Source organism: Macaca mulatta, chromosome 8 (assembly GCF_049350105.2).
Source record: "Macaca mulatta isolate MMU2019108-1 chromosome 8, T2T-MMU8v2.0, whole genome shotgun sequence".
Classification (NCBI taxonomy): Eukaryota; Metazoa; Chordata; class Mammalia; order Primates; family Cercopithecidae; genus Macaca; species Macaca mulatta.
The window spans coordinates 78,169,548-78,182,586 of record NC_133413.1 but is presented as its reverse complement, the minus strand read 5'-3'; the positions used below and the strand labels follow the sequence as shown (position 1 = coordinate 78,182,586).

General features: G+C 37.5%; 1 protein-coding gene across 2 annotated transcripts in view; it reads left to right on the top strand.

The window, feature by feature from the left end:
- CPA6 (carboxypeptidase A6) overlaps window positions 1-13,039 on the top strand; it is a 310,643-nt gene that overhangs the window by 241,423 nt on the left and 56,181 nt on the right. For both annotated transcript variants that reach the window (XM_015145505.3, XM_077943755.1), the window contains exons 7-8: window positions 9,264-9,374; window positions 9,885-9,975. In XM_015145505.3, the coding sequence (XP_015000991.2) occupies window positions 9,264-9,374; window positions 9,885-9,975 (202 nt within the window). The remainder of the gene's footprint in view (window positions 1-9,263; window positions 9,375-9,884; window positions 9,976-13,039) is intronic.

Genomic DNA, 13,039 nt, shown 5'->3' with positions numbered 1-13,039 from the left:
CTGAATGGTGCAGTGTCAACATTCCTAGTCAGCTATTTGTTCTAAGCTCCATTTATATTTGGTTCAGATCTCACCTCCAGCATTAGCACTTTTCATTTCTTTGCTGCACTTTCACCTTTGTTGGACAATTTCCTCCTTCCACCATCCATTATTGTAAATTACCTTGTAGATTTATCACCGGGAAACAAGGACACAACACAACTACGCACTTTGCTTTCTGTGTGTAAACTGATTATGAGTTACGCAGTAGTAACCAATCACCCACTGACAGACTTTCAGAGAAATGGTATAATGGATCACAGATCTTGATGCTCATTTTTACTTATATAGTGATTTGTAGACTGGAGATCTAGCAGTGGTAACCAAAACTCACACTTCTGTGGGAGGACTAGTGTTATTTAACTAAAGTACAGTAACAAATTTGTGTATATAAGAGCCATGCAAAGTGAAGACACCTGTACTTTCTTTTTTGGTAGGTAAAATATACTTATAGAGTAGATCTTCATAATACCAAAGTAGTCCTGGCTTCTTCTCATGAGCAAATACAACAACTGAACCACTGTTTTTAGGCTATCTCTGTGTGAAATGTGAAGTGGCATTACTTAGGAAAAAGAATAGACATGTATCTAGCAGTATATTCTTCCTGGTGACACAAAACATTTCAAATATTTATGTCTCTTATTAGAAAATGTAGAATAATTGACAACATTTTCTAGTCTTCACCTGCCCTGTTAGATTAGTCACTCTGGGTGGTTCTAAGTATAAGTATAAAAATAACTATAATATACAAGATTAGGAGATGATTTTCAGTTTTTCACCCTTCATTTATGGAGCCTTTTCTTCTTGTTACTTTCAAACTGTTATCTGATTGACCATTTTGTATTTAATGAGTATCATGTAGTGTGATATCAGCTATTTTTATAGATTAAGATCCCCTTAAAAAAAAAAAAAAAAAAAAAAAAAAAAACTTCCCTGTAAACTCTCCCCCACTCTAATTAATTCTCCTGGTGTTGAATTTTAAATACCTCCTTTGTGTTGAGATGTACCCACTTTGGTGCCGCAGTGTTTACCTGTCCTAAGTGATATTCCTGTCCAGTCCAGTTGAGGCTGGTCTTCAGCTTGATGGTGGCTGTGCCCCTTTCTTTGGCCTTAGCTGTAACAGGCTTCGTTCTGCCAGTGTGTCCTGCGTTGGATGTGTGGTTATTTTTAGGTCCTCTGCAGTGATTCTAAAATAAAAATAGAGGAAAGTTTTAAAGCTATCTTTTTAAAAGCCATTAACACCAATCCTCAAAAAAAATGATCTCCATATTCCTTGCTGTCATGAGCTCTAAGAAAGCAACATCCAACCACATAAATCCAAAAACATTGAAAAGGAGGGAGACCCTTCACCTCACTTTGTCATTTCACACAAAGGCATTAGTCATGGCAAAATTTGTCTTTGATTTTAACCAAAGTGTATTTGGTGAATTCCGATATATAACATGTACATCAGTATGTAGAGGCCAAAATAGTCTTGGCAGATGGTGAATACCAAATAGATTCATTCTATGTCTTTCTTAATTAACTTCAGAAATGCTCCAATCAGTTCCAAACTTATCGTTTGCCTGGCAGAAGATAATACTAAAAACTTTCTTTAATATCTTTTAATTGAACAAATCGGTTTGGTGAAGCCTCTTTAAAATAAATTGAAGTGAGGTGATGCAGTACCTAGGGACCGCCACACTGAGGCGTGTGGTGCATTGTTTTGCAACAGGCTTTCGGATCGCGACTACTTAAGTCTTCTTCATAAGCAACAATAGTGATAAAGAAATTAGACTTTGTAGGTCCAGATGCAACTTGATTATTGGGCATCTCCTTTTCAGTGTGTATGGGGGGTATCTATCAATTGCTAAAAATAGTTCTACACATTAGAAGAAAAGCACACCCCTGTGTTCTTGATGGTTATCATATGTTAGAATAATAGGAAATAGAGACACATGGTCATGTTTCTTCTAGAAACCGCCACCTAAATGATCTGTGTCCTATTATTTAAGGCACTCAAGCAAGGAGTTCTCCTAAACGTCCTGTTCAGTATTTAACAGTCGTCACATCGTGATGATTCTTGCTTTGTGTGACCAGATGGAGAATAGCTAAAATTCTTAGAGAGTTATAAAAATCACGAATATAGCATATGCAATACAATGACACCCTGCTTGTTTGTCAGAGGAAGAACACGTTCTGACAAGTCTTGGAAATTAAACTGTTTCCAGAATAGAATACTACAGAACAGCTTCTTTGATTAATATATTACTTAGAAATGAAAAAATTGTAAATGATGTCAATGGCCTCAAAATATATAAAACAAAAATTGATAGCATGTAAGAGAAGCCAATAAGGCCAGAATAACAATATGAGGTTTTAACACAATTCTCAGTGATTAAAATAGCAGACAAATGTTTAGTAAGAATATAGGTGATACAAACAGTAATAGCATAATCCAATGAACACATATAGTACTTTTACCCAATCATTAGAGAATGTATATTTTTTTCAAGCACAACTGGAACATTCACAAAAATTCATTATATTCTAGTCCACAAAGCAAGTATCAACAAATACCGAATAATCTGTTAAGAATACCATGTTCTCTAACTGTAATGCAGTTGTCAGAAATCACTTATTTAAAAAAAAAGATTAGCATATTTAGAAACAAAAACATTTATAAATAAAATTTAAATCAAGGAAATTCAGTATTTAGAACTGAATGGTAACAAAACTACTATATATCATAGGCAATTTCATCTTGATAGACATATAGAATGCAACTAAAGTAGTATTAAAGGGAAATTTATAATTTTAAATCAATATGTTAGAAAAGAATAGTCTCTGAGTTAGTGAGCTGATCTATCCACTCAAGAAATTAGAAAAAGAACAAAAGTGTCAATGACAGGTCAGGTCTGGTAGCTCATGCCTATAATCCCAGCACTTTAGGAATCTGAGAAGGGAGGATTGCTTGAGCCCAGGAGTCTGAGACCAGCCTGAGCAACATAGGGAGACCCTGTCTCTACCAAAAAAAAAAAAAAAAAAAAAAAAAAAAAAAAAACCACTCCTATTCAACATAGTGTTGGAAGTACTAGCCAGGGCAATCAGGCAGGAGAAAGAAATAAAGGGTATTCAACTAGGAAAAGAGGAAGTCAAATTGTCCCTGTTTGCAGATGACATGATTGTATATTTAAAAAAACCCATCGTCTCAGCCCAAAATCTCCTAAGCAACTTCTACAACGTCTCAGGATACAAAACCAATGCGCAAAAATCACAAGGATTCCTATACACCATTAACAGACAGAGAGCCAAATCATGAATGAACTCCCTTTCGCAATTACTACAGAGAGAATAAAATACCTAGGAATATAACTTACAAGGGATGTGAAGGACCTCTTCAAGGAGAACTGCAAACCACTGCTCAACAAAATAAAAGAGGACACAAACAGATGGAAGAACATTCCATGCTCATGGATAGGAAGAATCAATATCATGAAAATGGCAATAGTGCCCAAAGTAATTTATAGATTCAGTGCCATCCCATCAAGCTACGAGTGACTTTCTTCACAGAATTGGAAAAACTTCTTTAAAGTTCATATGGAACCAAAAAGAGCCCACATTGCCAAGACAATCCTAAACAAAAACAACAAAGCTGGAGACATCACGCTACCTGACTTCAAACTATATTACAAGGCTGCAGTAATCAAAACAGCATAGTACTGGTACCAAAACAGATATATACACCAAAGGAACAGAACTAGAGGCCTCAGAAATAACACCACACACTTATAACCATATGATCTTTGACAAACCTGACAGAAACAAGAAATGGGGAAAGGATTCCCTATTTAATAAATGGTGCTGGGAAAATGGCTAGCCATATATAGAAAGCTGAAACTGGATCCCTTCCTTACACCTTATACAAAAGTTAATTCAAGATGGATTAAAGACTTAAATGTTAAACCTAAAACCATAAAAACCCTAGGAGAAAACCTAGGCAATACCATTGAGGACATAGGCATGGGCAAGAACCTCATGACTATAACACCAAAAGCAATGGCAACAAAAGCTAAAATTGACAAATGGGATCTAATTAAACGAAAGAACTTCTGCATGGCAAAAGAAACTATCATCAGAGTGAACAGGCAACCTACAGAATGGGAGAAAAGTTTTGCAATCTACCCATCTGACAAAGGGCTAATATCCAGAATCTACAAAGAACTCAAACAAATTTACAAGAAAAAAACAAACAACCCCATCAAAAAGTAGATATGAACAGACAAAGGATATGAACAGACCCTTCTCAAAAGAAGACATTTATGCAACCAACAGACATATGAAAAAATGGTCATCATCACTAGTCATCAGAGAAATGCAAATCAAAACCACAATGAGATACCATCTCACGCAAGTTAGAATGGCAATCATTGAACAGTCAGGAAACAACAGATGCTGGAGAGGATGTGGAGAAATAGGAACACTTTTACGCTGTTGGTGGGAGTGTAAACTAGTTCAACCATTGTGGAAGACAGTGTGGTGATTCCTCAAGGATCTAGAACTAGAAATACCATTTGACCCCAGCGATCCAATTACTGGGTATGTACCCAAAGGATTATAAATCATGCTACTATGAAGACACAAGCACACGTATGTTTATTGTGGCACCATTCACAATAGCAAAGACTTGGAACCAACCCAAATGTCCATCAATGATAGACTGGATTAAGAAAATGTGGCACGTATGCCCCATGGAATACTATGCAGCCATTAAAAAGTATGAGTTCATCTCCTTTGCAGGGACTTGGATGAAGCTGGAAACCATCATTCTGAGCAAACTATCTCAAGGACAGAAAACCAAACACTGCATATTCTCACTCATAGATGGGAATTGAACAATGAGATCAGCTGGACACAGGGTGGGAAACATCATGCACCAGGGCCTGTCCCGAGGTGAGGGTCAAGGGGAGGGATAGCATTAGGAGAAATACCTAATGTAAATGATGAGTTAATAGGTGCAGCAAACCAACATGGCACACGTATACCTATGTAACAAGCCTGCACGTTGTGTACATGTACCCTAGAACAAGTATAATTTAAAAAAAAAAAAAGATTCAGAAAAAAAAATATTTAGCTGAGTGCCTCCTGCCTGTAGTCCCAGCTACTTGGGAGGCTGTGGCAGGAGGATCACTTGAGCCCAGGAGTTTGAGGGTGCAGGGAGCTATGATCGTACCACTGCACTCCAGCCTGGGTGACAGAGCAAGACGTCTCAAAAAAAAAAAAAATTGTTAAGTCAACAACAAAATGATAAAGAGCAGAAGTCAATAAAAGAGAAAACAAGAATATATCTTTCTTAGTGTATCTTCGTTTTATATTTCATTAACTTCTGCTCTAGACCTAAATGATCTTAGAACTGAGTTCTACCATTCAGGGAACTAATAATTCAAATATATTAAAAAAATATTCTACAAATATAATTTTTAGATACCCCCAAATCACAATAGGGTAATGTAACGCTTGTAGCAAAACCAGACAAGGACAAAATACGAAAGAAAATCATACACTTAGCTCATGTAGAAATGCGGATGTTAATACAGTCATGCATTGCTTGACAACGAGGATACGTTCTGGGAAATGTGTTATTAGGCGATTTCATCATTGTGTGAACATCATAGAGTGTACTTAGGCAAACCTAGATGGTATTTTATTTATGTATATTTTTTCATGTGGAAAACCAAATGCCCCAGCATCATTACTAAATTTCAGCCATTTTCCCTATTGATCTGCAATGCAAATATCAAGTGTCACATAGCAGATTTCTCTACATGTTCCATTATAATCCTGTGGATCCACAGTGGCATATGCAATCCATTGTTGACCAGAACATCGTTATATAGTGTATGACTGCATTAGCAACCTGAATAAAATATGGCAACATTTAGTAAAATTAAAAACATGTAAATTCATGACCCAACAAATCCATTCCTGGCTATATGTTATAAACAAACTCTCACATGTCTAGGAGAAATATGCAAGAATATTTATTGCAATATTATAACAGTGAAATACCAAACTCAATCTTACTGTCCATCAACAAAATAAGTTGTGTATTTACCTATAATGGAATACCATTTAACAGTTAAAATGAATAAATCCTCAACTTAATAAACATCAACATTATATTGGGAGGAAAGCAGATCACAGATTAACATATCTCACTTACATATAATGTTAAGGCATACACACAATATCATACATTGTTCTCATGCTACATATATATGTAGCAATCATGCATGGAAAGGATAATGTCAAACTTAGGATAGGAATTACCTTGGTGGAGGGAAAGCAAATGGAATCAGGAAGTAATAAAAAGGGAGTTTTTGTTTATAATATCTCAATTTTTTTAAAGCTTTCATAAATATGGCAAGATGTATTGGTGGGCTCATAGGTGCAATAGACTTCTCTTTATTTTTTCTATTTGCTTAAAATATGTCATAGTTTTTCAAAAGGAAGTTAGCAGTTTATTTTAAATATAAAGTTATGGAGGTCATCTGCACTGGAGAGGATAGAATAAGATGCAAGCATTGTCATGCAGGTCTCTAGACCAGTTGGCCATGTAAGTACTAACATCCATGCTTGGAAAAGATGAGACTTCCTCAATTTGGACTGAGACAAAAGAGCTGTGGTCCCCAATGGTAGAAGAGGAGGGAGAGAAATTACCATAGCTTTTTTCTACCCCTTCTTTCGTGGCTTGTTGCCCCAGCTCCTTTCTTCCGCCATCTCTTTTCTCTTCCTCTCTAGAGTGACATGGAAAGCCACAGCTAAGGAAGAATGTAGCCAATCACGTACCTCTGTCCCTGCCATCCCAGCAGGAGACTTCATCCAAGCATTGAGGAATCTCCATTTATCTGGGGGAAAAAGTTCTACCATTTTACAGCTGATTGCATACTAGGGATTTCTCCCTAGTTTGAGGCTTCAGATAATAGAAATTCAAGCATATAGGAAAGTCCCATTGAAGTTAGTTGCCCAACAAATTATTATTGAGTCTTAAACAAAAGGACAAGAGAGAAAGGGTATTAATGTTTATAAACTTGTGTTACCCTCATAGATATTTAGATTATATATAAGATTATATTTAACTCATGTTCTTGAGTGTATCCCTATATTTTCAATATTATTTCTAATATAGTGATAGTTTCTAACAAATTGTATTATTAGATTTCCTCTCGATGAATAGAATTCTTATGTAAATACAGAATGCTGCTTATGTGGGTTGAGAAATCCTACTTAACTAGATGTTAAAGAAGATTGAAATTTCAAGGATTTAATTTTGCAAGGCAGTTTATACATAATTTTAGAATTCTTTTATTTGGGGAGGGGGAAACAGGGTTTTTGTTATGTGAGTTGAATAAGTCCTGGAGATCGACTGTACAGCATAGTGCCTACAGTTAACAATACTGTACTATATACTTAAAAACTTTCTAAGAGGGTAGAGCTTATGTTAAGTGTTCTTATCACAAAAAATAATAATGATAATCTATAAAAAGAGCAGGAGGAAACTATTAAAGTGATGGATATGTTTATGGCATAAATTATGGTGATGGTTTATGGGTATATACTTACCTCAAGATGCATCAAGTTATATACATTAATTACATATGTACAACTCTTTGTATGTCAGCAATACCCCAATAAAGTGGGGGTTGTTGTTGTTGTTGTTGTTTTGAGACGGAGTCTCACAATGCCGCCCAGGCTGGAGTGCGATGGCAAGATCTCAGCTCACTGCAAGCTCCGCCCCCCGGGTTCACGCCATTCTCCTGTCTCAGCCTCCCGAGTAGCTGGGACTACAGGCGCCCGCCACCACGCCGGGCTAGTTTTTCGTATTTTTAGTAGAGACGGGGTTTCACCTTGTTAGCCAGGACGGTCTCGATCTCCTAACCTCGTGATCCGCCCACATCGACCGTCCCAAGTATTGGGATTACAGGCGTGAGCCACCGCGCCCAGCCACGTGGGGTTTTTTTAAACAAATTCATTTATCTGAATTGTGTTTTTAATATGGTAAAAATGCAAACAATCCAAATAAGTGTAAAATGAGAGATAGGCCGGGCGTGGTGTCTCATGCCTGCAATCCCAGCACTTTGGGAGGCCAAGGCGGGTGGATCACGCACGAGGTGAGAAATTTGGGACCAGTCTGGCCAACATAGTGAAACCCTGTCTCTACTAAAAATACAAAAAATTAGCCCGGTGTGGTGGTGTGCCTGCTTGTAATCCCAGCTTCTCCGGAGGCTGAGGCAAGAGAATTGCGTGAACCTGGGAGGCTGAGGTTGCAGTGAGCCAAGATTGCTCCATTGTACTCCAGCCCAGGCAACAGTGCAAGACTCCATCTCAAAAAAAAAAAGAGAGAGAGAGAAAGATAATTCTCCTTCCCACACATTGTCCCCTAGTCCCCCTCCACAAAGACAACCACTGTTATAAATGGCCTGTGTGCTCCTCCAAGATGTTCTATACATAGACAAACATGCATCATAAAGAACTTTTTAAAAGGTTCATTCCATAAGAATGGTATTTCAAAATGTCTATCTTCTTGAAAGCACATACAATATTTTTCTATTTGAGGCCAATCTGTAGTGCAGAATCTTCAGACTTGGGGCCAGGCACCATATAAGTAAAACCCAATCACAAGAGCAAGACTTCAAAGGAGCCACAATAAAGATGGCAAAGATGTTGTATTGTTCATTAAATTCTTTATAGAAAAGTAAGGAGAAAAGAATAGAGTCTCAATGCAGTAGGTTCCAAGGTTTGAGGCTGCTACTAATTAGACAATTAAATGACATGCAGCTGGTCTGTGTTATGATCTATCGGGTAAAGCTATCAAATAGATTTAGGTAATGATTTTGTCCACAATTGAATGGAATCTAAAAACAGATGGTTATACAAAAGCCTATCTATGTTGTTGCTTTCTTAATCAGCCTAAAACTTTAACCAGATCTGAAATACAATCAAGAGGCTGCCCAATTGATCTTTTTTAACAGCTCTGCTAAAAGATTATTGGTAATAAAGAGTTTAATTCAGACAGAAGTCTTAACAGAGAATTTATGATGTCGAAGAGTAAAGTTCATGTTAGTTTATTACTTTTTAAACCACAGTATTTGGTATTTCTCATGGGTACAAAGGATATCTCACACTCTTTTTTCCTCCTTTTTTGGGAACCAATTTAAAAGAAAAATCTCACCTTTGTCTTTTAGGCTCTTCTAACACATAAGAGTGACCCAGCCATGAGAAAAATGTTGAATCATCTATATTTCTATATCATGCCTGTGTTTAACGTCGATGGATACCATTTTAGTTGGACCAATGTAAGTCACTTTGCCTATCCAATTGAAAAGATGACTAAATAAATCTTAGAAAAGAGAGTCACAAACTTCCAGGACAGGAAGGAAGCTGGACAGACAGTCAGGTGAGTGATTCTCGAGATGCAAAAGAGACCTTCACTCTTTCCCCAATCAGAGCACCAACAATTTGATTTCATTTTCACGTCTAGATTTTGTAGAGATTTCACATAAATAAAGATTTCTTCTTCCAAATAAATAGTGAAAAATCACTGGTCTAGTCCAGCCTATTCAATTTTGCCTATAAAGAAATGGGGCCAAGAGAAGGCAAAATACAGAAAGTTTGTAGCAGAAATTGGAGCGTGAACCTGGGTCTCCACTACTAATCCAGTCTTCTTTTTCACTCCCCGGGCTTGTCTATCCACAGGAGAACTCTCTCCTCAGCGGTATGACTCGTTCATTGATTGAGCTATTAAAATGCATGCGAATAACCTTTTGAGTATTTTTCTCTACACCTGTTTTCTTAATTATGTCTAGGATCGATTTTGGAGAAAAACAAGGTCAAGGAACTCAAGGTTTCGCTGCCGTGGAGTGGATGCCAATCGGAACTGGAAAGTGAAGTGGTGTGGTAAGTTTGGGACCAACTGGGATCCAGATCCAAAGTTTTCTGCAGGTTTTACTCTGCAAAATATGAGCCCAGAGGATGCTCATGGGAGACTGATGTTTTTCTCTATGTGAAAACCTGGTAGAGAAAGGTACAGACACATACATGATAGCTATAATTGGCAAAAGAAAATGAAAGAATTCTTTAATATATAAAAATCAAGGATTTTAAATCTGTCAACTCAGTCCTGAAAACTGAAAATTTAAATACATATGTAAAAGCAGAAAACTGAGGAATATTTGTCATTCCCCAAATTAAAACATGAACCGTGGTGTAGTATAATTCTGGTTAAATCTTTTTATCCTTTTCATACAAGCACCACTGATCCTCCCTTCGTCTGTCTGTCGTGGTCAAAGCTGTCACAACCTTGTCTATATCCTACCACTCTGCTGGTCATAAGTGGATTGACCACGCACGTCGGGAATGTATTTCTGCTGCATTCCATGTTTCATTAATAATCACCTTTAAAATAAAAGGAAGATGTCATTTTAAGGAAGGAAATCCTTTTACTGAAGAAAGAAGCAGGCAAGTATCAGGGAGAAATGAGAAAATTAGTCATGGCTAGTTTAGTTGCAGCAAAAAAAGGAGAGGATGGAAAACTATTATCAAAATGCAGTTGTTAGGAGCTGCCTTTTTATTGAGACTTTCTATAGGTCCCTCAAAATATAGACCCTTGTTTAATGGAAATCCTTCCTTTAGACCCTTAGAAATGAGGCCTATTCCACATTCACTCATTCTACAATGAGGGTTAGGTTCTATGTGAGATGCCAATCCTCCCATCCCACTAGCATCAGCTAGAATAACTGGGCGTGGGCTTTGATTCCTTCCACACATCCCTCCAAGCAAGAGGCTTCAGTTGATTAGAATTGGCAAATAAGAACATGACATAGCTAAAAGAATATGGCTCTAAAATAAGACAAATGTAGTCTGATTCTACCATTACTAGCTGAGTGATCTGGGCAATTTTATTTAATCTATGAAATCATAATGCCAACCACCTTGTGGGGTTCTTAGAAGGACTAAAGAAATTTATATATGTGAAATGTCTAATTTAGTTCCTAGCTCCAAACTGGGATCTAAGTATCAGTAACCCATTCCTCGTTCCCTGACCTCCAAAACAGGGTCAGTTCTCTTCTAAGCCTCACATCAATTGGTGAAATAACCTCTTATCTTCATGGGAATGTTGTGATGATGAGCAATAATGTATACTTAAAAGCACTTGCATTTATGAAGGGGGGGAAAAGCATTGTATAAATACTATGATGTGGTGTTATAGATGGCTATTTCTATTTAGAAATTGTTTTCTCCAACCTATACTAAGACAACAAGTATGTTAACTCCTGAAATCCACTAATTTAAAGAAAACTTTTCACTTTCCCTTCTCTCTGATGGGGCCATTTTCCGTACTCATAACCACAGGGATGTTTCGCCTGTAAGCGGAGACTCTCATCCACATATGTGTCATATGCATGCCTACAGGCATCTGCATGAGTGCCCTGGATGGGTAATTGAGCTGAGTAACTCTAGCAGCAGCCAGTTCTGCCTGTGTAAACTTAGACTCCTGTTTATATCAGGTTGCAAGTAAGGTCTTGCTTCCCTTTGTTGTTCTTCCTTTACCCACCTTGCTTCCTTCATACACTTGCCTTCTTTGGTTTTTCAGTTTCAGCTGCAGCCCCAACTAGAATTCCTTTGATTCTTCCCAGTTTTGAATCATTCTGATTTTTGCTGTGAGCCAACACTCAAGATATACAAGGGATTATGTCAAATGCAGTTGCAAAATGATCTTGATAGACTGTTGGGAGTGATAGGGAAGTGCGGGCAGCCTGGCTGGTACTGTGTCAGCTGCAAGGTCTCCAGAGTGGGTTCAGCTGATCCGATAGGCAGGCAGCCAAGTGTGACCTGCCTCCCTCCCAGGGTCAGGTCCATCCCCCCGCAGCTATGTGCTACATGAAGGGGACAGGGAACTACAATGTAGGAATCACTCTGAGGTCAGGGATATTGAGGTAAGTATGAAATTCCCTAAAGTGAACCTCCAAATAAACATCCATAGCATAAATGACATAGAAATGCCCAGACCATTGAAAATACTGTAGGGTCAGCATGGAAGTGACAAAAACAGCTGTTTCTCTCTCTTAAGTCAGTGATTCTTGAAATTAAAGAGCAGAACATGAAACTGCTTTTTACCGTGAAGAATGTGTGGATCCCCATGTGATAGTGGTTATGCTTTAGTGTGTGCATGTGGAATAGTCCAGCATGCACGTAGAGACAGGCATACTTTTTGAATACTTCATAGCTCTCCTGAGGGTGTTTCACCCATAAGATGAATATCACTCTTCTGAAAGTCTCCCAGAGGGACTCGACAAGTCAGAGTAGTGGTAGGAACCAGGAATAAATGCATAAATTTAATTCATTCATTTGCCAAAGTTAATCGAGCACATTCTCTCTGTGAAGCACTGTGCTTTTTCTTTCCTCTGTGCACTCTTTTTAAAATATGCTGTAAGCACTGATTTTCCAAATTGGAACAAATCCAGGAGAAAGGTAAAGGGTTTGAATAATATCCATACTTAATCTTTAACTTCTGAATAATTCAAGTGTTGCCTAAATACAAATTACTATTTAGAAAAGCCTGTGGAACATAAGACAGTTTCACAAATCATGTATCTGCTAAGAGACTTGTATTCAAAACATAGAAAGAATTCTCTCAACTCACAATAAAAACACAAGTAACCCAATTTAAAAGTGCATAAATGATTTGAACAGATACTCTCCAAAGAAGATATATAAAAGGGAATAAGCACATGAAAATATGCTCACCATCATTAGCCAACAGAGAAATGTACATCAAAACCACAATAGGATTAGGTGCCACTTCACACCCACTAAGATGGCTGTAATAAAAAGACAATAACGTGTTTGTGAGAGTGTAAAAAAACTGGGACATTCATACTTGCTGGTGAGAATGTAAAATGGTGCAGCCACTTTGGAAAACAGTTTGGCATTTCCCTAAAAAGTTAAACATATGACCCAG